General features: G+C 34.7%; 1 protein-coding gene across 7 annotated transcripts in view; it reads left to right on the forward strand.

Annotated features, from left to right (window-relative positions):
• The first annotated feature begins 3,391 nt into the window (after positions 1 to 3,391).
• Positions 3,392 to 25,453, forward strand: part of Tmem196 (transmembrane protein 196) — a 62,888-nt gene continuing 40,826 nt past the window's right edge. Inside the window, exon 1 of one of the 7 annotated variants that reach the window (XM_078039992.1) lies at positions 3,392 to 4,782. In XM_078039992.1, the coding sequence (XP_077896118.1) occupies positions 4,618 to 4,782 (165 nt within the window). In that variant the 5' untranslated portion in view covers positions 3,392 to 4,617. The remainder of the gene's footprint in view (positions 4,783 to 25,453) is intronic. The other 6 variants (XM_078039988.1, XM_078039990.1, XM_078039991.1 and 3 more) reach the window with 6 other exon arrangements.

The raw sequence follows: 25,453 nt of genomic DNA on the forward strand, positions 1-25,453 counted from the left end.
TAAGAAGTGTGGCAAGCACCAACCCCATAAAGTAACACAGTGCAAGAAAGGTAAGTGTTCACTGTCTGCACGGATAAAGTGGTATTATGACAGGAAGCACAGTGGCTGGCCATGGTGGGCATACTAAGCCAGTTTGGCTACAACTACAAAGATGATTCCACTGGGGTTTGAGTGTGTTGAAAATCCAAGAGAATACTGGCTATTTAGAGATACAAGCATTTTGAATTAAGAGGAGATAAGAGAAAGGGCCAAGTGGTCCAGTTTTAAACTTCCTTTTGAATTATTACAAAAAAAATAAAGTACTGAGTTATATTCACTTAAATATACATATATTTTATTGAGTAATAATTAGGCATATATATGACAAAATGATTTATTATTATCATTATAATATATAATGATAATAATAAATCATTTTGATACCATATTATCTCATTGGTATGGGATATATATGTATGTGTGTATGTGTATGTGTATATGTATGTATGTATTAAAGTAGACATATAGATCTTCAAAATGTATATTGAGCACTTCAAAACTGTCAAGTGGTTTGAAATAATTTTGTGATTTTTCTTTCCCTTGATTGTTTTTTACTACATTGGCTATTCAGTCCAGTGCACATGGTGATCATCAGATTTGTTTATAACTAAAGCTTAGATTCTGTAAATCAGAGCATGATGATCATAATTATGAAAAGTAATCATTTAAAATCTGAGGGCTTCTCAAAAACTAACTCTACAGAATTGAGTACAGTGGTCTTTTTGTCAGTGTACTTTATTACATTAAAACAGGACGTGTATTTATCAGCTTCCTGTTACTATAAGAAAATATGTGAAATAATATATTTGAAAGAAAGAAAGGTTTATTTGGGCTCACAATTTTACATATTCCAATTCATGACTGGTTGGCCCTATCACTTTTGAACCTGTGGTAAGCCTACAGTACATCGTGGCAGGAACCACATGGGGGAACAAGATTCTCAACTCATGGCAGCCAGAAATCAAGGAGAAAGAAGAGGGATGGGGTCCTCCTCAAAGCCTGTCCTCCAAGTGATCTAATTACCTTACACTCGGCCCCACCTCTTAAAGGTCTACAATCTTCCAATAGCATTACAGGTTGGGGACACAGCTTTTAATATAAAAGTGGACTCTTCTTCAGATCATAGCAGGGTATATTTGTTTTCTAATTCCTAGAAATTTCTTTATACAAATAAATATCTATTAACATAATTTATGTAAATGCGTATATGAATACCTCAGAAATCTTGAATACTTACTAGCAAAACTTGGGTCATTAAAGAGAACAACAATGGAGAATTTTTTATTAGAGATGGAGCTTTATGAGAATTATTTTGCGGCTACTCACACATCTACTTGTGTCACATTCAAGCCAGCAGGTGGCAAGCTTGAGATTTTTGTTGTTGTTTTTATATTGTTGCTTTTATTGAAGAGGTATTCAAAAAAATTCAAAAATATTGAACCAAGTTTCAATGGATCTCATGAGTAACACTTTTGATACACCATGACATAAGAAAACTAAATTTTCAAATTGTGGAGGCACTAGAGTTTGAATAGCAATGTAGTTTGTGTAGTTTTTCTCTATTAAAGGTTAAATCCTATAATTTTTTTCTAACAAATAATTTTTAGGGATAATGATAATAATAAATCATTTTGTCAGTTTTAACCCATTTTTTGTTCTTAGTTTCTGCAATTATGAAGTTTTAGATGCATTCGTGTTTCTTTTGGGAGAATATTTAACACCAATTTACCAGGTATGCAAAATACATTCTGTGCCAGAAAAAGTAATGTAAGAATCTATTGAAAATTCTTACATTGACAGACATAATTTTAAACACATAATAATATGTAATTTCATTTGTGGATAGTGATTGTTTTAACTTTAGTCCTGAGAATATTTCTCGTATATTGTGACTTATTGGTAGTTACTTAAAAGTAAAGAGAAGTTTAATTTGTTCTATGTAAATTTTCATTTTCAAAGTTCTGGACTGTACCAGTGTCCCAGAATCAATCAAGATTGGTTATATTTGGATATCTGATTTGGTTTTAAAGTATTTAAGTAAGCTTATTTCTTGCCATCACATTTGTCAGTGATAGAAATTCAGCCATAAGACAATATTTGTTCATTTCTCTTTGAATTTCATTTATTGTTTATGCCAACGCTATGTTCTCTACAAATATTAAGTTCTCTTCTAATAAACTATTAATTTTTCTCCATGTCTGCATTAATTACTTTATTTTAATAAATACTAATTAAACAACTAATTATTCTTTTATGTAAAAGGAAGAAGAAAATACAAAAAGAACCATGATGACTAAATTCAAACCAAAGATTAGACAACACAGATCCTTCATTATTTCTATGTATAGATTGGATCATTTAGATGACATTTACAATATTTAAATACAGTAAACTATGGTTCACTAGGCAAAAATTGTTTGAAGGATTTTAGCAAATGGCTATGTGATGGGCCAAGTTTTAAGAAGTAGCAAGTGAATTCACTAATTACTATTCAATATAAATGTTTAAATTGTTCTCTAACTTTACAATAACTGACAACTCTTTAAGGCCAAACAACATGTAATTGTTTTTTCTTTCTTTTTATTTTTAAGGAAAAATTCAAGTTTTAAAATTGCAGAATAAATATGCCATAAAGAAATAAGTTATTCTGTAGAATTGAATTTAAACTGTGAAACAAGCCCCAAATCAAATTTAAGAACACTGGCAGTAGCGCTTAGGCTACAGAATTTAGGCAATAGGTCACTCAGATTTTGTGTTCTCAATATTGTGGCTTTAAAAACAGAAGTCTCCAGTAACCGAAGTGCCTGCACTGTGCACTTGTCTGCACGTATTTAGAGGTCAGGATGAACTAACCTTATGTTATTGTACCCCTACTCAATTCTCCTTTACTCTGTTTTCCTTCAGTCCATCTCTACCTGCAGAACCCAGTTTTTGAGAAAGATGATCCACAGCTCAAAACCTTTTCTCATTCCCCTACTCTCTGGATATCCTTAATAGCATACCTTGAGATTTTTCACGGGGTAAGACCAGAGAAATGGAAACAAGATTCAAATATAGCGATTCTCACACATCTGGAGGTCCATATGCGTCAAAGATGACAAAACAAAAATACTCAGGCCAAGCTTGGTCTGTGCGCTGATGTTTCTGGCTAAGGTTGACAATCAAAAACGGTTGTGCTTTGAGGCAGACGATTTTTTTTTTTAATGTCTGTTTCAATGTAGTCCTTGAATTTCAGTGGTAACAGAGGGTTACCAGCTGGGCCAAGTCTGGCTACACATCCCAGGACTTGCAGTGCGCCTAGAGGGAAGCAGGGATCTGTGGGCTAGAGAGAATTGTTGCCACATCCTCACTGAAGTGAGGCTCCAGCCAACTGCTGCTTCTCCCTGGGATATGGAACTTGACAGGTCCTGATAGCCTGGAGTGGACGTTCTTTATAAGCAGGCTTGAGTCCAGCCCATCTGCACAGAGGAGTTCCTCTGTAAGGGTCCTTCGGAGTCTAGTGAAATTAGTGTTGGCTCTTCTCCAGCCCCTGCTCTCTCTGCCTTTCCTGGCTCACTGCTCCCCCGCCCCTTCCCCCGCCACCACCACCCCGCGTATACGCAGAAGAAGAAAGTTTTACACCGAATGAGCCCCGCGTTGACGTAGGCATCGCCTCTTCTCCCTGCTGGATGGAAGCCCAGAAGGGAGTGAATGGGGGAGATGCGGAGGTCGGCATCTCTTGGATTCCTGTGGTTAGGGTCCCCGGGCGGGGCAGATCAAGGGCTAGCCAAGAGAACCGGTCCTAGACCCACAAATACATCAGGCTTTTCCCTCCTCCGTCAACCTCCTAAATTCCAATGAGGTCATAGCAATGAGAGAGAATCGGATCAAGAGAGAGGGGGAGGAAGAGGACGACGACGAGGGAGAAGAAACCCAGAGGGAAAGAGGCCATCAGACAAGGTCGCATTTTCTGGCGACACGGAGACTGCGAGGAGCGTGGTGCTGAATACCATTCGCCGACTCCGCCAGGGGACCTAGAGACTTGCAGAAGCACTTTGCAATACCACGAAAACAAAGGAGAGGAGGCAAGAGGCAGAGGCAGAGAGAAGCTCTGAGCAGTCCCCCTAGGCTCTCCCGGAAGCTAAGCTCATTCTCCTCCGCAAGGAAAGAAAAGAGACCCTGAAAGGTCCTGGAGGCTGAGGAAGGAATAGGGTTTCCCTGCGGAGATTGGGACACGGCAGAACTCTGGACAGCGCCTCTTGAGCACGGCTCTGGCTCCCAGGTCTCCCCCGTCTCAGGCTCTTTGAAAGCCCTGCTACCGCTGTGATCTCTTCTGGACTCTTATCAAGCCCAGGAAGATCTGTCCACGATCCCTGTCTGAGCGTGCCAGTGGGTGGAGCAGCTCTTTGCCTTTGACCGGGCCAGGGAGGAGGGTCTCCAGTTCTGGAAATCCAGTCCTTGTGGATAATGTTTCGCTGCTGAAGAAAGAAAAGTTTTAGGATCTGGTAGGGGGTGGAAGGGGTGAGGAGAATCGTGGAAGAAAGAAGGTGGATGGTTGGTTTTCCTCTGTGATCTGAAAGGAATGATGACCCAGGAAGGATGTGCACCAGCGGCCAGATTATTGGGAGCCTCTTGGTGCTTTCCGTGCTGGAGATAGGGTTGGGGGTATCCAGCGTGGCCGTGGGGGCGGTCAGCTTCAGCCTGGCCCTCCGAGAGCACAAGCCGCAGCTCGGAGACTCGTCCCCGGTATGGAGCGGGGTGTGTGTACGTTGAGCCATTTCACTCTCTCTTTACCTCTTTACGGTGATGGTCAGTGTGCGTGCGTTAGTCACCCCCTCCCCGGGAAACAAAATCATAAATCTCCTCTGGCTTGCATGTAGGTTCGAATCGGCAAACTATGCTTCTTTATGTTGTCCTTTTATTTATTTAGGCTTTTTTTTTCTTTTGCCAAGACCAAATTAAATGGCTTTGTTTAAAGTTGGGGGGGGACTGTGTTCAATTCCACTGGCTGATTCTACAAAAGGGCTGGCCAGTGTTAATGATTTGGGAGTCACATCTGTCAAGGGTAGACTCAGTCTTTTGTTCCTTTTATAAGGAAGAACAAAATGAGAGTGTTACATCATTTTCTTGTGTCAGAAACAAGCAGGGATAGTTATGCATTTATCTCTGGGCAACATTGCCTAGGGTATACAAAAAGTCAACAACAATATGACAATGACAAAAAGAAAGAAACAAAAAAAACAATGTGGTGTGCTTGTGAAAGGAGCATATGAGTGCATTTCATCCCAGAAAACACCACTCTCAATTTTTCTTTGCTATCTTTCTGATACTTTACCTTTGAAAACTCTTTTGTAAGTTGGAGGCAATAAGTTTAGTAAGAATGGTAAGTTTATCAATAATGGTAAGGAATGCAACAGCATTCTAATTAGAGAATAACCCATCTCTCATAGAAAATGTCATAATTTTTCTAGGTAAGGTGGCAGACCCTACAAGCTTCTTGGTTAGTTACTTAGGTGAATCTTAAAGAAAGCTTTAGAGGCCCATTTCTTCCAACAAGAATAAATAAAATAATTTAGCACTATTCTTAGTGTGGACCTAATTGTTTAAAAAAAAAAAGAAAAAAGAAAACCTCTCCTTTAAATTATATGGTTGTCAGGACTTCTGAGTCTCCAGCTTGTTCCCACTATTCTATATAATCTATTAAATAAGTATTCTGTCACTGATAATCCATAATGTATTTAACAACCATGGCTTCATTATTTGAGCTTTAAGACACTAGGAGAAAATGACCAGTTAGGAGTCCATGAAAAATCATTCCAAAGTAATTCATTTTTTAAAAATGCTCTGGCATGCTTAAAACTGATAAAATTGTGCTTGGAGTAATTAGTTTTTGTATTTTAATTTTTTCCAGGTGAGATAAATATACTTATATTACAGAACTTGAAAGAAAAATGGTATTGAAATCTCCTAAGGAATACTTGTTCTGAAATCAATAATTAGCTACTATTAACCTACAAATAGCTATCTTGTTCTTAATTATGTAATTTTTGTGAAGGTATATATTAAATTTGAGTTTGAACAGATAAAAGGAACATCTTAAATCTGATAATTCTACATCTTATATGTGGTTATAAATATTTTTGAGAGTTGTGGTTATTGTTGTTATTATATAAACAGAAATAAGACTTTAAAACTTCTATTTTACAGCTGTCAAAGTGTAATGCCAACATGTGGAGAAAGGGGGAGAAAATGCCATCTTTTTATGGCTTAAGAATGATAAGACTCAAATACTCTTCAAGTCATTTCCTACCCCCCCTAAAATTCAAGAAATTGAATGAATAAGCATAAGTGTCTCTAAATATTAACATATCCACTTTATATTCAAAAATTTTAAATGACTACATTAGCTTGGTATCATGTAAAATATAATACTTATATCCATAAAGTCACTATTACAAAGAATTTCTTCCATTTTTAATTTGTTGTTCAGAGTGAGCCAAATTCACCTAGATTCCGGGAACAATAATTTTTAATTATATAGTCTAGTTCAGTAAAATCAAATAATACATTTGACTGAATGAATGTGTTTGAAACTAAAGAGCCCAATACCATTGCTCACTGCCATAAACCCAACTTAGAAAATTCAAATTTGTGAAGAAGTAAATACTCAATTAGGATCTTTATGCTTATCATTTTATTGGCTGGCTATGTAGAGTATTTAAATTATTTGTGGTAAGACATTTGTGAAACAGTCTGAACTACCTCTTAATTCCTTCACCGGTGAATTCATATAACAAGTAAGAATACAGAGTTGAGCGTGTGAAAACCACTTTACTATTTACTACAGAGGGTAGCAAAATGAATCAGAGCATCATCCTCAAAAGGCTACTGCTGGCAAAGAAAACAATATGTGCACATCACTAACTTGGTTAGTGGTAAAAAGTTAGTGTGACCTCAGAGGGGTACAAGGACAAACAGGGAGAGAAAGGTTGGCATGGTCAATGAAATATCCATGGAAGAAATATTATTTTATTCTTGAACTTGAAAATTTATTGAGACATGGAATCAAGTTATCTCAGTGTTTATGTATCACTGTGTAAGGATCTGCAATCAGACTACTTGGTTAAAAAATCTCAGATCTGTCACTTCTAGATGGGTGACGAGGCAAAGTTTCCTCATGTGTAAAACAGGACTGGTACAAGGCACAGATTAAATAATGCTCTAAGTAAAGAGCCTGGTATGCAGTGAGCATTGAGTTAATAGGAACAGCAAACACTGCACACACAAACTTGCAGTATAGGGGGTGAGAAGTGAGATCCTTTCAGGCAGCATGGATGTAGGCAAAGAACAGGGATAGGGAAGGTTGTGTTCCAGGAATTGGCTCTTCATATTTTTCTGGGGTTTAGTTGTGGGAGAGGAAGATAAGGATAGACAGAGAGGGTTTGTGGCCAGATCATAAGAGGCTGTGTGCCCATTTGAGGCAATAGATTTATTCCCTTATACTTTTAATAATATTAACACCAATTCTTAATTCCCAAAGAGATTTGAAGAAGATGCAAAGGGAAACTAGATTTAAAAAACTATTCATCTCTTTGGTAATTTATGAATTAAAAACTGTATCATTTATGAATACCAAATGAGATCTTTCAATAATTAACCTGTCAGAATATACACAGTACAAAGCTGACTATGTTTTGATTGATGTCATGAAGCTTTTTTCAAAACATTAACATCATTATTACAAGGTTTCTGAATTAAATTTAAAGTTAGTGGAAATAAAAGCTACACTATAAAGGATTACTGAAATCATAATCTTTAGTCTAGGACAAGGTTATTAAGGTTTTAGGCAGTTAGTTTGGTTATTTGACCCCAAACGTGAATATTTTTTAAAATGGCTTAAAAATAAAGTAGTATCTAGATAAAGGATCTAAAATAAATGAGAGGGATGCTTACAAAGATAGTTACAGTCACTGTTTCACAATCAGACAAGGTACTTCCTGTGATTAGCCTAAAAAAATGCGGGTAGTTAGAAGGAAAACAAATCATCTAACTATAATTTTATAGATGCCTTTATAGCATTTTTGTTTTTTCTTGATTCTTTGTTATAGTCACTTAAAATGAAACTACAAAATCGGAAAGTATATCCTTTAAGTGACAGTGAATGGACCATTGAGTTGACTGCTTTGGAAAAGATAAAGTCATAGGATATAGAATTGATATGCAAAATTTGACAAGGAGTTAAGTAGACAGAGTTGTGTTTCCAAGTTGCTGTGCAAAAGTCACCCTTAGTGCATCATCTATAATGCAGATGGATGAGGTTTAGTGATATTCATGGATATCCATGAATCCCAAAGAACTTTATATTGTTGCCTTAGGTTGGCATTTGAAATCCAAAGATTCAGATGTTGATGTCCAGAATAGAGTCTGTTGCTGATTTGTATTTGATATACATCATACTATAATCCCACCCATCTATATCTGATAATCTTCTGTAAATTTTAATTTATTAAAATAATTTTTCTAAACTTAGGTTTCCCACATGTAAACTAAAATTGCAGTCTTTTAAAATATTCAGAAGTTCCCTTATCCAAATCATTTAAAAATTTGAGTGATTTTATTACTTATTTTTTAGGATTATACTTGATTTATATATCATAATTTTCTGCTTAATAAATATGATGTTTTTGTTGGATGAAATTTATAGCATAATCAGTGCAAATATACCTATTCTGTAGACTCCTGGTTCACCATGGCAACGATTCAGCCAAATTGAAGACTTGGTTAAGATGTTCATCTAAACATTCTGATAACATAGCATCACAAATGAGGTACTATATACAAATGATATGTGTTCAAAAATATTATTTTATATTCAGAGCTTTTAATTTAAATTTTAATTAAAACCAAAACATGAAAGAAGGCCCCCAGTTACTTCAAATGCATACAATCTGAAGCTAGCATATCTCTGTCTAGAGAATATGCCACTTTTCTACACTGTCAGAACACATAAAATAGGAGATTCATTCTCTTTATAATGAGATGTAAACACTGCCTGTATCCTCAGGGAAAAAAATTACAAATGTATGTTTATCTCTTATTCTAAAAGTAATTTAAATTTTATAAGTAATTTATGAAGAAGACATTTCAAAACATTTTTATAAAAATAATTAAAACTGGCATGCTCTTCCTTATCAGTTTATCAAAAGCAGTCAAAATTATCTTAAAATCTTCAACATTTCTCCGTGCATAAATAGTTTTCTCTAGGATATGAAACCCAGTGTGTGATCAAGATTTTGGATAGAAGAAAAAAATCATTCATGAATCCTTTGGAGCCCAGGTGAAGAATCTCATGTATGACTCATCCTCTCATTCTCAAATTTAGATAAGTAGAGCAAACCAAACTACTCAGAAATGTAATTATTATTGAAGGGACCATATCATATATCTAAGAAGGCAAAAATACATGTCCATTTCTGGTGTTGACCAATAATGATGTTATGGAAAAGGTAATGGTTTTGTCATTAGCTGATGAAATTTTTTTGTCTAAATTTTAATCACACTAAAATAGTATGTTTTGAAATTTCTATTCAGTCCAAGACAAAATCGACTTTTTAATTATGTCCCTGACTGGGGAACATAGCTTACCTTGAAATCTTTGCCCTGGGATCTTTAGGGCATAATTGATAATATATATAACAGTCACCTACTTGTTGACGTTTTACTTGATATAATTATGTTTTGAACCAAATCAAATCTCTGAATTTGGATCCTTTTGCCTAAAATGTTTGAGTTGGCTCTTTGTATGGGCTTAATTATTAGCTAGACTATTCAATTATACTTCCAATGTAACCAAACTATTGTTTTTATATATTCACTTAGTCTTGGCTAACAATAAATTCTTTCAATAGACAGAAAGTGTACCCCAATTATCCAAAGCAAAATGCCCATCTTTCATCTCAGTAAAAACTATAGTGGTTTTTGTTGTGTATGCTCACACATGTGCCTGCATACTCCCACACTCATACACTCCCCCTACACATACACAGGCAAAAGAGAAGGAGTCACAACAGCTTCATGTTCAAGGTATGTTGGGTCACAATCATTTCACCTGTGAAGTACCAAATTTAATTGCGCTATTGAATAAAATGAATTATCAACACCCCACTGCCCCCACACATATATACATGCACATACAGATATAAACAGTTGAGTAATCCTTCCCTGAAATGCTTGGAACAACATATGTATCAAATTTCATGATTTCTGGATTTTGAAATAGTTGCATCTAAATAATAAGATGATCTTCCATCAGACCCAAATTTAAACATAAAGTTAATTGATGTTTCAAATACACCTTATATATACACGTAGGCTGAAGGTAATTTTATACAATATGCTTAATGTACTTTAATGTACCTGTCATTTAGCTCCGGCCTATTATGTGGGATCAGATGTGAAATTTTCTTTTTGCAGCGATATGTCAGCACTCAAAAATTTGGGGAGTTTGGAGCATTTCAGATTTCACACTTTCAGATTACAAATGCTAAGGAACTAGACCCAGGGTTGGTGAAAATATTTGATTTTATTGTTTTGGGGGTTTAGTGAAATTACTCTACATTTAGGTGTTTCAAAATGCCAAATGGACAATATGCAGATAAGTAGATGGCAGCATATAAACTCTTATTGAGCATATTTCTAAGAAAGAGAGAAAGAAATTGTGCAATTACTTCCCTCTGTGATGTACCAAGCAATGCAGCCCTTCTCCTTGTGTGCAAGTTGAAAGTTATTCAAGTTGAATGACAGACTGAATTTATACATCTCTCTCAATATAAGTATGGCAGTAGATGAGTTATGCTTCTCCACTAATTCATGGTTTCTGAATTTGTAAAAGCAGGAACATGCTAGTTTCACGGAGCTGTTGTGGAACTCAGAAGACAATGTTTATTAACTGTTAATACTGAGCCAGTACAAAGCAGGTGTTCAGTGACAATCAGTGCCTTCCCTCTGCTATCCTTCTGCTGATTCCTGACTGCCTGAACCTAAGGCCCACTGGGGTGTACTGGCTTTCAACATTTCACCAGCATCCCTAATCAACTCTAGTTTGACTCTTTCTTCTTGTTGTTATTCACATATAGTATGTGTCTAGTTAGCTTTTGGTTTAATTCAGGTATATAGACTTTAGCAACTCCGAAAATGTACCAAATATCTGCAATTTAGAGATCATGAAAATGTTTACCCTATAACTGAATGAGGAAACAGTGGTATCTACAAAGCACCTCTCCCTTTGTTTTCCTTTTTGTTCTTGTTGGTGGTGGTGATGGTGATGCTTCCTTTTTGGAGACAGATTTTCATTATTGTTTCCAAGGCTGTACTCAAATTTCCATGCTCAAGTGAATCCTCCTGCCGCAGCCTCCTGAGTAGCTGAAACTATAGGCACACACCACCATTGCCAGGCTCCTTTGTTTTCCTGTTGGAGTGAGAGATGGCAGCAAAAACTCTATCATAAAATATTAATTAAACAATTATATAAATTATGCTACACAAATGGAGAGATGGTGACTACTATTTATGTTATAAAATAGCCCTCAAAATATTTTTAGAACTATTTCAAGTATTTCTCAGAAAGTCAAAAGAAAAGTACTAGTTACTATCTCTGACAAAAATACTTAATATCTTGGACAATTGTAGTTTTCCTTGGACTGCCCAAATAGCTCTTGAAGCAATGCTTATTACTCTTTGTATAATTCACAGAAGCATCAATTAAATATCTAGATTTTACATATAACCATTATAATCTTAATTAATGCCCCTGATGTTTTAGCATCAGCATTAAGACTCCTGAGAAGTTGAGAAGCAGTTCTAAGTTTCATTAGTTTATGATCCATTGTTAAATAAAGGACAAAATTTTGTGGTCCATGCAAAATAAAAATATTAACAGTTAAATAAATAACCTTAGCAGTCACAGTGCCTTGATCTTTTCATCTTGTAGAAATAATACTATTATTGATTTTTTATTATTAATTATCAACTAATTCCAAGATGCCATCATGTACTTTATTATTTCTAATATTAATCGCTTTGTAAAGAATGTGTTATTTTATAAAGTTTAAGTGAAAATGTAACTTACCTAGAGTCTGCAATTATTTAATCAGAGAGGCAGTAGATGAGTTAGGCAGTATTTAAAGCCAGAGCAGTCAGTCTTATTTCAAAATCTGTACTTTTTCCATCACATTGTGTGGAACATTGGAAATTTTCATTAAAAAATGTTATTGAGGCTTGACCTCATTATTTGCTCCTCAGCACCTGAATATATATGAGTCAGGGAGGATGGCTTAAGGCCAGGTTCTGATCTTTCTCTCTTTCTAACTTTCCAGAAGATACTGGCAGAGTCAATCAATCAACAAGCACAACCCACATGTTATCAGAATTGATATTGACTTTAAGTTTTTCCAGCTCTTAAAGCTTAAACCTTAGCTTTGAATAAAAGCTAAACCAAATTATTCATTTCAAATGATTCTTAAATATTATGAGGGAAAGTCAGAAAGATGAAAGACCACAAAGTTTTTAAAGTGTTCAAAGTAAGAAACAACAGTGAAGGGTCAAAATGGTTTTCTCATGCAAGAGGAACTTATCTGGGTTTGGAAGTGAAGCAGATTTCCCATGGGCTAAGGAGAGATTTGCTAAGCAAAGCTGTGCATGTTTAAATTCATGGAGGTGTGGAATGCAATGGAGTGTTCTGGGGGTATTGAGGAGACTAGTCTAGCGTGTTCGTGGTCTGAACTGCTAAATGAAGATCTACCTCATCTAATTAAGATGGGAGTAGCTTTAAAAAGAGTTCTGAAAGAACAACAAGACTACTTGGCAGTAGTCTTGGTTCCCAGCTAGGCTTGAGGAGCTAGAACTTGATTATCACAAGACCAAGTTAGTGTGTTCAGGAATTACTGCCTACTTTCAAGTCAAACAGGAAACCCAGGTCCCAAGATGTGCATCTTGGTTTGAAGGAAAATTTGAGGGAAGTGTAAATTCATCTCCACAAATCTAATCACATAGTTTAGTATATTTCTTTTAATGGTGGATTTGTAAGCACATAAGTACCTTGTGTTCAATATTCTCATAGCTGCCTGGCATACAAAAATAGGAATTTGTACATTTGAGGATATCAGTATAATACTAAGAAAGGATAAAAGACCTGGAAGTTATTAAGTTTGAGTTCAAATTCTAGCTTATCATTTTCTGATTAAACTTTAAGTGAGTTATATTATCTTGCTGATCAATCAGTTAACTGATCTCAAAAATAGCAATACAGCTTATTGCAAACTTATCCTGAAAACTGAATGTAATATTTATATAAAAGCATTCCATATACCTGTTGGATATTCAATAACCAATGTAAATCCACAACAATGACTGCATGTTTTGCCATTTTTCTGCAAAAATACATATTCTCTATGAGTTTCTGTGTATTATAGCGACATTTTATCATTTTACATTTCTGAAAAGGATCTTATTGTAAGACCATTGATGAAGTTGATCTTGGTTGGACTTTAGGTTTTCTAACATTTAAGTTGCACAGCCCCTCTTAGATAAATGTGTTATCTTTATAACCAATTTTAGACATCGGTAAAAATTAATTGTGATTTAGTGAGCATATTCCAGGTTCCCAGAAATAATTATGTTAGGTAAATGTTGGGCAAAGTGGGCATGCATTTACTTATTTTACCAAATAGTGATGTTTTTATTTTCTCATTATTTTTGACTAGGTTGTTGGAATTCGTTTTATTCTCAACTTGTTTTTTGCCAATTATTTTTCTATGTGGATTATTCTGAGGCATTAAAATAAAGATGACATTAATGACATTTTCAATGGCAGTCTATGCTTGTAATATATTACATTGTCTAAGAATTCCAATGGCTTCATTATGCTTTTTAAAAAAATATTTTTAGTTGAAGTTATCAATCAACCTTTATTTTGTTTATTTATTTTTTTAATGCAGTGCTGAGGATTGAACCCAGTACCTCACACATGCTAGACAAGTGCTTTACCACTAAACTATATCTCTGACCCTTTATTATCTTTTATCTCAACAAATTCTTTAACTTAAGGGATGAGAAATTAAATGATTTAGAATTTAGTGATTAATACCAAAAAGTGAAATCAGTAACAAGATTAAGATAAAAATCTAAAATTTAAGTCACATAAAGAAAAAAAAAATGTGTAGATGCAGATGTGTACACTCTGGTACAGGGCAGGTGGAAACATGAGCCATTATAGGAAAAATTGATAACTGTCACTGATATGCAGTATATTCTGCTTTTATGCCTTTAATGCCTCTGATTTGGGGACAGATTCATAATGTTGGGACCCTCTTTGAAGCTGAAGTTAATTTCTATAACTAACTGGCTTTCAGAAACTGCCACACATATTGCATGGCTGTTGTGTTGAAGATTCTTGGGAAGAGCAAAATTTCAATGCTTTAATCCCCTAGAGTCCCTGGCTATTTTCAACTGTAAGAACAGATCATAAATCAGACTCAAAGCTGGCACATCCCCAGGGGAGTAATTTTTATTCTCTCTCCATCAATACATCTATCATTTTAACATTTTAAGCTGTTATAGTTTCCATATGTATCAAGTTGTGAGCATTATATATGTATGTTCTTCTACTATATTAAAAAAAATCTAAGCTCATCTTATGTTCAATAAAATAAATCTTAAATATAGAAATATAGGCAAAAATCATCCAAATTAGGATAGCCTACATGACTAATTAAATTACATGTAAATATAATTATTAAAGTATCATGAATTATATAATACAAGTTTATGTAATTACATAGACAAGTTCTATATAATATATATCTAAATTTTAAATTACCTTAGTAAAAAGAATGTTATTGGTAACAATACCTATACCCAATATTTAATATTGACCATTTTCCCCTTTAATTCCCTCCAGAAATATTCATTATCTTAAATATTTATGTAGATTTAATTTTAAAGTTTATATTATATTTGACTAACATAAAAATATTTGAATTCAGGAGATAAATTCCTCTGGTTTTGTTATTGCTATCTATGAGATTGGTTTTGTATTGTTCTGTTTTCAGGACTAATGTGAATAATGACCATAAAGATTTATTTGAACAATTGATATTTAAGATACTGCAAAATTTAAATTCCCTCTCACACAAAATTCATAAATTTATAACTAAGTTTCTGAATTTAGTTATAATTTTCCTTGCTACAGCTACAGAAGAAACAGCTCTAAAATCAAAAACCTCATTTATTTAGAATGATCAAAATATTCAATAGATTATTTTTTAAATGAGAAAAGCCACCCCAAAACAGAATTAGAGCATAACAATGCATAGTGCATTAAAATCAAGAAAGATCACATTACGTGAGCACTGAGGGGGAGATGTGGAAAATGACATTCTGAGAATCAAGCTTGATTTGTTCTTTGCACTGAAAGATTTTTTAAAGTATATTTTTTAGATGTTGATGGACCTTTAGTTTATTCATTTATTTATATGTGGTGCTGAAAATCGAACCTATTGCCTCTCACATGCCAGGCAAGTTTCCCACCACTGAGCCACAACTCCCTGCACTGAAAGATTTGAATCCTAGGCCAGTGGGAAGTTTCTGAGATAGTTTTTGGACTTGAATTTATTTAGAATTGTTTGACATGCCTATTAGCTATATGCTATGTCTGATGATTTCTTTGGAAATTCATTCTTGTGTTCACTATTCACTCAGTTACTCTGTAGTCTCTGAAGAGGTTTTCCCCACTACCTGCTGTGCGTCTTCATGTACCGCTGAGAGGTCATTCTTTCCATTTCTCCCTTGAGTGGTTTGTGTTTTTCTTTTTCTTTTTAAAATTTCTCCATTTGCTATAATTGCCTCCTATCTCACCTGGTCTGCCAAATCACCAAGATGGCTTGGCAGTACTTGAAGACAGCTTATCACATGAATATATTTGTTGTACATTTTGTCCTCTAGGTATTTTATTATTCTGCACAGTTGATTATATTTATGAGAGGTCATGTCTTTGTTGATAAAGATGTTCATTCACCTTTTTCTGGTAAAACTGATTGTGCATGTCAGTGGTTAGCAGAAGAAAACTGCAATATGCAACTGTCAGCACATCATTCAGTGATGGAAAATAAGAAATTAGTTTAAGCTTTAGGGGAAGAAAGAACACTGCATAATTAGCAAGGTTTTCCATGGACTAAGAAAAGAAAGGAATATAAATAGGAAAGAAGAAAAGTGTCTTCTTTTGAAGATGAACAATATGTTGAAGAACTGGAAGAGGGGAAGGCCACGGCCATTTAAGACAGGCAGAGAAACCCCAGAAACTGGATTGTGAGATAGCATGACTCAGGGCCTGGCACCTTCCAGGGTTAGGCTTACAGAGATGGGGCCAAATCAGTGCTGAGTTTGGTGGCAAGGAGACTCAGTGGGCCTGCACTCCATGGTCTGCACTGGGTTGGAATGAGTCATGGAGAGAAATAACAGTGGTGTGTGGAGGAAGAGCTCTGTTGGGAGCCAGGAAGGGTAGGCTACTGTTCTGACTCTCACAATACAGCTGCTCACTCTATCAGTTCCTTCTCCTATTAGATTTAGTCAACAAATATTGATGCCAGAGCTACAAAATTCAATATTTTGAATTAGGTCATCAGGATCTAGCAGTGAATAAAATAAGCATGATCCCTGAACTTCTGAAGCATAATTTAAAAATGAAGGTAGACAATGAATAAATAATGCACAAATTAAAATTATAGATTGTACTTTGTGGACAGGAAAAGATACAGCTTTCTGGAAAATACAAATGAACTTTCTTAGCAAAGGAGGAACCAGTAAAAGCATCTCTAAAGAATCAGTATTGTGTGTGTGTGTGTGTGTGTGTGTGTGTATGAATGACTCTATTCATATTTTTCTAATTCTGAAATCTGTCTAGAATGTAACTACTATAACTTTCTATTGATTAGTTTTACCATAATGTAACTTTCTTCTGAAGGATAATAAGGCATTACTCAGAGAAGATGGTGATTAACATTTTTTTAAGTTGACAACAGTGTGGGTAAAGACCCTTACATAGAAAAACGTTGGTCTCTTTCAGAAATTGAATAAAGACCTGGGTTTATTCAATTTCTTTCAGAAATTGAATAAAGACCTGGGTTTATCTCAATTGGATTGTGGCAATTGAGAATGAGGAGGTAGAAGGCACTGAGTGAGGTAGAGAGGCAAACAGAGGTGAAAATCATTTAAGGCTTCTTTATTCATTTATTCATGTGTGTGCGGCAGTGGGAATTGAACCCAGGGCCTTGTGCATGCTGTGCTCTACCACTGAGCCACATCTCCAGCCCATTTTTTGAAACTTTGTCAAAATGATAGATTTGATTTCCTACTAATTTTTAAGAGGAACCAACAAAAAAGTTTTAAGCAGAAAAAGGACAAATTTATACTTGTATTGAAAGAAGCTCATCTCTGGGCTATAGTTTAGAAAACATTATTGGAATCAGATAAATACTAGGATGTATAATATGATTACTAGGATCATAGTGGAGGTGGTAAAAATAGAGGAAACATATTTAAGGTATAGAATGACAAGATGTGATTAATTATATACCATCATAGAGAAAAATATTAAGAATGATTCCTAGATGTTGAGATCAAACAACTAACTGAATAGAGTTTCCATTTAGTGTTCTGAGAAGTAGATGATTAGAAGAGGGAAATACTCTATGTCGGGGGGAGGTAAGTGGGGAGAGATCAAGAATCTATTTGAAGAGAGGAGATAATGGAGCAAGTGGATTGGGAGAGAGAGGAAGGTAGGGAAAAGGAAGGTTCTGGGAAATGAAATTGATCCAATTATGTGCATATATGAATATGGCATAATGAATTCAACTATTAGGTATAATTATAATGCACAAATAAAAAAAGAATTTATTTACTGCCTGTTATATTAGAGTTATATGTGACATATCAAAATGGAGAGAGCCTGTAAATTGTTAAATGGGGAATTAATCTGAAAATACAAGGTATTCAAAGCCATGTAATTTGTTACAAGCACTCAAACAAAGTCTTCTTTACTATAAAATTCAGTGGTGTGATAGTTGGGAGGAGCAAGGAAAAAAGAGACTGAGAGTTGTGGCCAGACAATATGCTGAAGACCAGAACAGTGTGGTGTCATAAAATCCCCAAAGGAGAGGCCTTCCTTGGGAAAGGAGGACTGAGATGTGGTGGTCATTGTTTACTTAGCAAAAGTAGTTGAAGTAAAGTAATAGGAATATAAGTCAGTGCAAAGTGTGCAGAAGGGAGAATATGGAAATAGTAAGTATAGAACCCTAGGAAGGGAGATGGGCTGTGTGCACAGAGGGAGAGAAATAGTTATAAAGGATCTGGAATCAAGGACTTTTTTATTTTTAATTTATTTTTAAAGGAGATTTTGGAAGACCTTTGCATGCCAATATGAATAATGAAATAGAAAAGAAAAATATAAGTATATAGAAAAAGTCTTTGAGTAAGTAAAGGATGATTGGGTTTAGAGCTGAAGTGGGAAGGTTTTTATTGTTTTATTTTTGTATATTACAAAAACAGAGAAAACAACATGAGTCTGAGTGAAGATACAGAGAGTTTGGTACATTTAATGGCCAATAGTGAAGGAAGTCTCAGATGCCTGCTGTTGTGTTGTTGTTGTTGTTATTTTAATCTAGTCTGAGACTTAAACATTTAATAACTGAGGGTAAAGAAAGGATAGGATTATAGTTTGAAGTAGACTAAAAATATCATAAATGTTTTCTATCCCTGATGGTGAGATTTATAATTAAGTCACACGATGTAAACTGCATAGAGACTTAGAAATAAATTATTCTAAATTCATCATATTACACATAAGTAAACTAGTGCCCAGAAAATTAGTATAGCTGGCTAGCTACAGAACTTGGAAAAGAATGCAAGACACCTAATTCTTAGTCTAACATTATTTCCACAGTTTCCTCAATATATTAAGAATCCTTAAAATATGTTCTCTACCAAAAGGAAAATGTTGACTGAACAGGAATGATCTCAAATTATTTCAACAGCTAAACTATCATGAAAATATAATAAGTATTTCAACAGATTTCAGGGGTTTCCATCCACTTCAGGCTCCAAAGAAAGAGCTTTCTGCAGAATCTTTGGCAAGTACTCCATGGTGGTTTTCCACAACAACTGGAATGGAAGCTAATTTTTAGAACTTAGCTAATAATTTCAAACCCACAAGAGCTATAGATCAGTTTAGATAAGTAAAATGAATTGCTTTCAAGAGGCTTTAAAAGCAGATTCCAAAGTTCATTTATCAAACTCTGGACATTCAAAGAAGTTGGACTGGAAGTCAAAGTCCTATAGCTATGAATACTGGAAGTCAAAGTATAGCAATGAATATTTGCTGTGTGTTTTCTTTTTAATTCAATTATATAGAAATCAAGATGAAAAAATCTATATGATTCACCTGAGGCGTTTAGGGGCAAATATGTATATGAATATTATGTCTTTACATAGTTTTAAAAATATTTTATACAAACAAATGTCTTACTTTTAATAGTAACACATTAAGAAAGGTGTCCTTTTATTAAATTTATTTTTCATAGCTTTTTTTCTGGTACTGAGGGTAAAACCCAAGGGTGCTCTATCATCCATTGACTAAACCCCAGTCTCCTTCTTTTTTATTTTATTTTATTTTTTTGAGACAGGTCTCTTGCTAAGTTGATGAGGCTGGTGTTGAACTTGTGATCCTTCTGCCTCAGCCTCCCAAGTAGCTTATGTTACTAATTTGCATACAGTATGTATGGCTTAATTAAATTTATTTTTGATCATGGCCATAGTAGTATAGTAGCATACTTACTATTGACAGGGTCAGCTGAGTTTTCTTGTATAAAGCTAAGAAATTAAAGTATCATTATGAAAAGCATTTTACACCAACTTGACATGCCAATTACTTATAATTAGAGCAAAAAATAATTTCTCCAAGAAATATTTACATTGTAGAAAGAATGATCTTCTCAAGTCTAGACAAAATCCATCAACCATCTTGGGTTCTCAGACCTTCAGAACATTTATTAAATAGTAAGATGAAAGTATCTTCTCTGTTAAAATATGCAAGTTTGGAGATATTATATTAACAAGTTATCAAGAAACTTGGCAGAAAGAGAGCATGGCCTCTAAAACTCTCACATAAAAATTATATTAGGGAAAGTACTATATCTCCTTGGGTGATAAGATATTTGGAGAAAACATGTTCTCCTTTGACTTGTGATCATTAATAGAAGTTGATGTCATCCATATTTTCATAGTCGAAGAGAGCTGCTACTAGCCACATGTGGCTATTAAGCACTTTAAATGTGGCTAAATTAAGATGTGCTATAAATATAATTAATACACACTGGATTTCAAAGATTAAGTATAAAATGTAAAATGTCCCATGTGTTTATGTTAATTTCATAAATTTATGTTATTCTATATTATTATATATTATATTATATATTGTATATATTCTATATTATTAGAATTAATTCCACCTTTTTCTTTTAATGTGAGTATGAGAAAAAAATATATGTCATTTGTATTTGTGGGGTTATATTCTATTTCTATTGCACAGCTCTTGTCTGGATACATTTTTGATGAAAAGAAGTGATTATCTTGTTAGAAAACTTTTCTTTATTGCTTTGCTAAGATATGAACAAAGATGAGGAAATCCTTGAAGACAATTTGAGGTATTAATTAGTTCACTGGGAAAGCAAAATTAGTTGGTTGGTATAGACACCAGAGACAGCTGAGTGTTACAGCATACAATTCCCCAAAATGGGCACCTAAGTTGCTTACTCCCTTGATGCAGGCCTTTCAACCTTTACTTTGATGTTGCAATCAAAGTTTCTGTGTGTCATGTTATTAAAGGGATTTCAAGTATTATCTGGCAAATATCAAAAGTGTGAGGTAAGAAGAGGTTATTTTCCACTTCTCCCACAAACCTGAAATCCATTTACTTACCATTTACCAACAAATATTCATTGAAATTTTTGTGTGTGCCAAATCTTATGATAATGTTAAAGTTTTAAAGATTAAAAAAACACTACCTGATTATAAAACATTTCAAACCTTTTAGAATGACATATATAATAAATAATTTCCATAAAATATGATCTGCACATCAGTATTATCATAGGCATCAATATAATACATTTTATTAGGTTTTGATTAGGACTGTCTACAGGGGTTGAAGAAGACTTGACAAATACATTTAATATTTATACTGATTCTGATATTTAAGAAGGAATTTCCCATATAGAGAAAATAAACCTTTATTGACATCTGCCGTGTCCCATACACAAGGTTAAGTACTCTCACAAGAATTTTCCTTTTAAACTCTATAATCATATGTTATTATAACAGCAGTCTCCTCATTCTTATTAAAAGAATGGAGAATATAATTTCATTATAAATAATATGTTTAATTTCAGAGAGCTATGACTTATGTCATGGTGGATACTAGACAAATATCTGCTAAAAATAAGGCAACATAGATGACACATATACTGGCCCCTGGACTCAAGTTGGTGGGAGAAATAAACCTGGAAACACTAAGATATTGAGCAGTTGAATTCTTCTAAGTGATTTAGATTCATGATTTTATTTAATATTTTCATTTTTCCATGAGGTATGCATGATTACACATCTAGCTAAAGAAGAAACTGAAAAAAAAATAATTTAAGTAGTTTTTGCAATGCCACATTACTGGAAAATGGCAAAGCCAGGATTCAATACATTGAATTTTACTCAAAAGCATTCACTCTTAATCACTAAGCTTGATTGCCTTCTATTAAATCCAATAACTATACTTCAGTAAAGAATGAGGTGCATGAAATTCCTGTGGATGCACAAAGGAAGGTGAAGAAGGAGACATATAACTTCATGAAGGATATACCTTTGGTGGCAAGTAGGGAGAAGTGGAGGAGAAGGAAGAGAGGACACATCAGGCTGGTGAAGCCTGGCCCCTGAAAGCTTAAAAATTGCTTAAGAAAAGGTTGATTTCAGAGCACAGAAAGGAGAGGTCCCCAAAGAAGTAGGCTTGGCCTAGCTGTAAGAAACTAGAGTACTATACAATGGGATTTTAATTATATATTTTGTTGGAAATGAACATGTACCAAAAATGTTTTAAAGGTCTTGAGATTAAGAATGACAGTAGTCAGTCAGAATAATCATCCAGGAAACAATGTGAAGAATTAGAGTCAAAGAGATTATGCACATCTTTAACATTAAAATTGTCAGAATAAAGGGTTTACCAGTGGAAAGGGTAAAACAACAACAAAGTTCATGTGAGAAACCTTATGGAGGCAGATTCAATAAGAAGTAAAGGGATACAGGCTATGAAAAATGCAGCTAACAAAAATAGAGCCATGTTGTGGGGAGCAAAAAAAAATGAATTAATTTTAAACAACTTGTGCCTCTTTTTTTTTTCCATAAAATATCCATGCATTAGCCAGGTGCTGTGGTGCATACCTGTAATCCCAGCAGCTCAGGAGGCTGAGATGATAGGACCACAAGTTCAAAGCTAGACTCAGCAAAAGTGAGGTGCTAAGCAATTCAGTGAGACCCTATCTCTAAATAAAATACAAAACAGGACTGAGGACGTGGCTCAGTAGCTGAGTGCCCCTGAGTTCAATCCCTGGTATCTACCACAAAAAATATCCTACATTATATGAGTATCTGACACTCTGACATATCTTATTGGTCTAGGGATGCAATAAAGAACAAGAATATAAAGTCCCTGACTTTTTCTGACATTCATATTCTATGGAGAGCAGAACATTAAACAAATAATTGTGCAAACAACTATTAAATTACAACATCTCAAAGGAAAAATCTAGGGCACCATAAAAATTTAACATGGGGACTCAATTCAGAAAGTTAACAAGGTCTTCCAGGAAGAAATAAACCTAGGCAAAGAGTTTAATCCTGAATAGGAATTAGCCAGGTAGAAAAGGATAGAAACATTTCAAGAAAAAGAAATAGGATAGGCCTAGTCCTTGAGGTAGAAAGAATTTAATGAGCTTCAAGAAGTTAAGGGAGAAGTCAAGGAAGGCTGAGGCTAGAGAAGAAGGCACATAATGGAACACTTCATAGATCAGGTAAATACTTGGAAAAATACTGGGAAAGATTTTTAAACATGGAAGAAACAAGTTCAGAAGAGAGTGGCTTTCGCAAAGGCAAGGGTGGAAAGAACAACTTGAAAGCTTTTGCTGTGAAACTGAGGAGAGACGATAGTGGCAGGGAATAAACTGAAGTAATGGAAACAAAGAGATACAGATATGTTTCAGAAACATTCTGGAGACCAAAAGAACAATAGGGTGTGGTTCACTGAATCTAGTATGTGAGGCTATGAAGGGGATGTCATTGTGTCCAAGATGTCAAGCATGAGAACAGAAGGGATAGTTGTTCTATTTCCAGAAGTGAGAAATATTGGAGGAGGAAATTGTTTCCAGGAGAAGATAACAGTGATTAGTACACCCTGAGTATAAAAGATCTTTTTGAGGCATCTTGGTGCCTGATTCTTGTGGTTAGCTTTGTTCTTAGTCTTCTTGCTGTTCCCCTTACCATCTTGTCATGTCATCACCATACCTACAACCAGCAGAAGAAAGAAGCTGCTTCCCTGACTGATAAAACAAAATTTCTATAATTTGTTCTCTTTTCCTCAGACCTTATTTTGTCATGTCTGAAGCAATTACTGAGATCTGTGGTTAAAAGATTCTAATGCATTAGACCTCATCTAGATAAGAAGCCTACAACTGAGAGTGAAGGATAGACTGTTTCCTCAGCAGAAAAATGAAGCCGAAGTGCAAAGAGATGGATAAATAAATTCTGAGAAGCAAAATTACAGCTTTCTACAACCACACATAGTAATTGATGTAATCAAAGTAGTTTTTCAAAATGAGAAATGTATAATTTGAAGCATAGGCATTGTTGTAGAAAAGACGGATGGAAGGCTGAGTTCAGATTAAGGTCCATACTCAATGTATGGATGTGAAAAGTCGTTGGGAGAGAAGTAACAGCTAAAGACATAAAGTGCATGAGTGAGAAGAGGAAAACTTAAATTTTATGAATATCTGCTTAAAGGATAAGTAGGGGTAAAGAATCCATAACAGAGAAGGGGAGTGATGGGAAGAAATTCAGAGTTCACTCAGGAGAGCACCATTGAAGCTAGCAAGGAGAATATTTGAAAAATAAGGGAATGTCATTGGTAATTTTTTAAATTAAATTTTTTTTTAGTTGTAGCTGGATGTGATACCTTGATTTTATTTACTTATTTTTATGTGGCACTGAGGATCAAACCCAGGGCCTTGCACGTTCTACGTGAGCGCTCCAACACTGAACCACAACCCCAGCTCTCATTGATAATTTTTGAAAGGACGATTTAGTGGAATGTGGAATTAAAACTACTGTTTTATTTATTCAACGTGTATTGTGAATCCATTGATTGTTAAGTCCGATAACCACAGAGCTTACCCTTCCATTACAGCATTTTAGCAAGTGCCTGTTCAAAGCCAGGGACCCTGCTAAGTATTTCTAGTGGGAATAGCGTGAAGCATTTACTGAGATCAGTGGTAGTTATAAAGATGAATAAAGAATGCTTTCCTTCTTTAAAGAGCTTAACTTCTACTGATATAAGTAATAAGAACATAAATAATAATAGTAAAAAATGTAAGATGACCCATAAAGAGTACTATGAGGATTAAGAAAAATAGATGCCATCATATTTGATGAGAGAATTTGAAATGGACACTAGAGAATTGGTAATAATAAGAATAAAACTTTTTAAGTGGAGAAGTAGGATGAGAAAAAATGATAAATTTAGGGTACATGGAATTACATTAATCACTCTGGCCATAGAAGATTAGCAGGGGACCAGTTGTCAAGCTGGGTTGGAACTGTCCATCTGGGTTCTGATGCCAGGCCAAGAAGTTTGGAGAGGCATTGAAAAAAGATTGGACAAAGAGATTAGGTGCAAAAAAATCATGCTTAGGTAAACTTAAATGCTATTATAGAAACACAAGGGAGGAAGATTTTCTTGAAGGCTTTTAGATAATTGTGGTGAGGGTTGGTGAGCCCTTGAATGAAGTAAGAAGATCATTGTTGAGGTAGAATGCATGGCATACAGTAATTGATTTGATGGAGATTATGAGAAGAGGAGGAAAAACTCATTAGGGTCTCTTAATTTGGGGAGAATGGTAGAAAGATTGATAGGCATAAAAGGGATGGAATAGAAACAGAATTAAGATTCATTTTGTGAGTTTTGAAGCTGTGAACATCCCTGCTGAATCACTTTCATTGACTGTTTTACATCTGGATGCACACACACTGAATTGCAAAATGATTGCAGACTGAGCTAAAAATAGGCAAA

This window comes from Ictidomys tridecemlineatus, chromosome 2 (genome assembly GCF_052094955.1).
Source record: "Ictidomys tridecemlineatus isolate mIctTri1 chromosome 2, mIctTri1.hap1, whole genome shotgun sequence".
In the NCBI taxonomy this organism is placed as follows: domain Eukaryota; kingdom Metazoa; phylum Chordata; class Mammalia; order Rodentia; family Sciuridae; genus Ictidomys; species Ictidomys tridecemlineatus.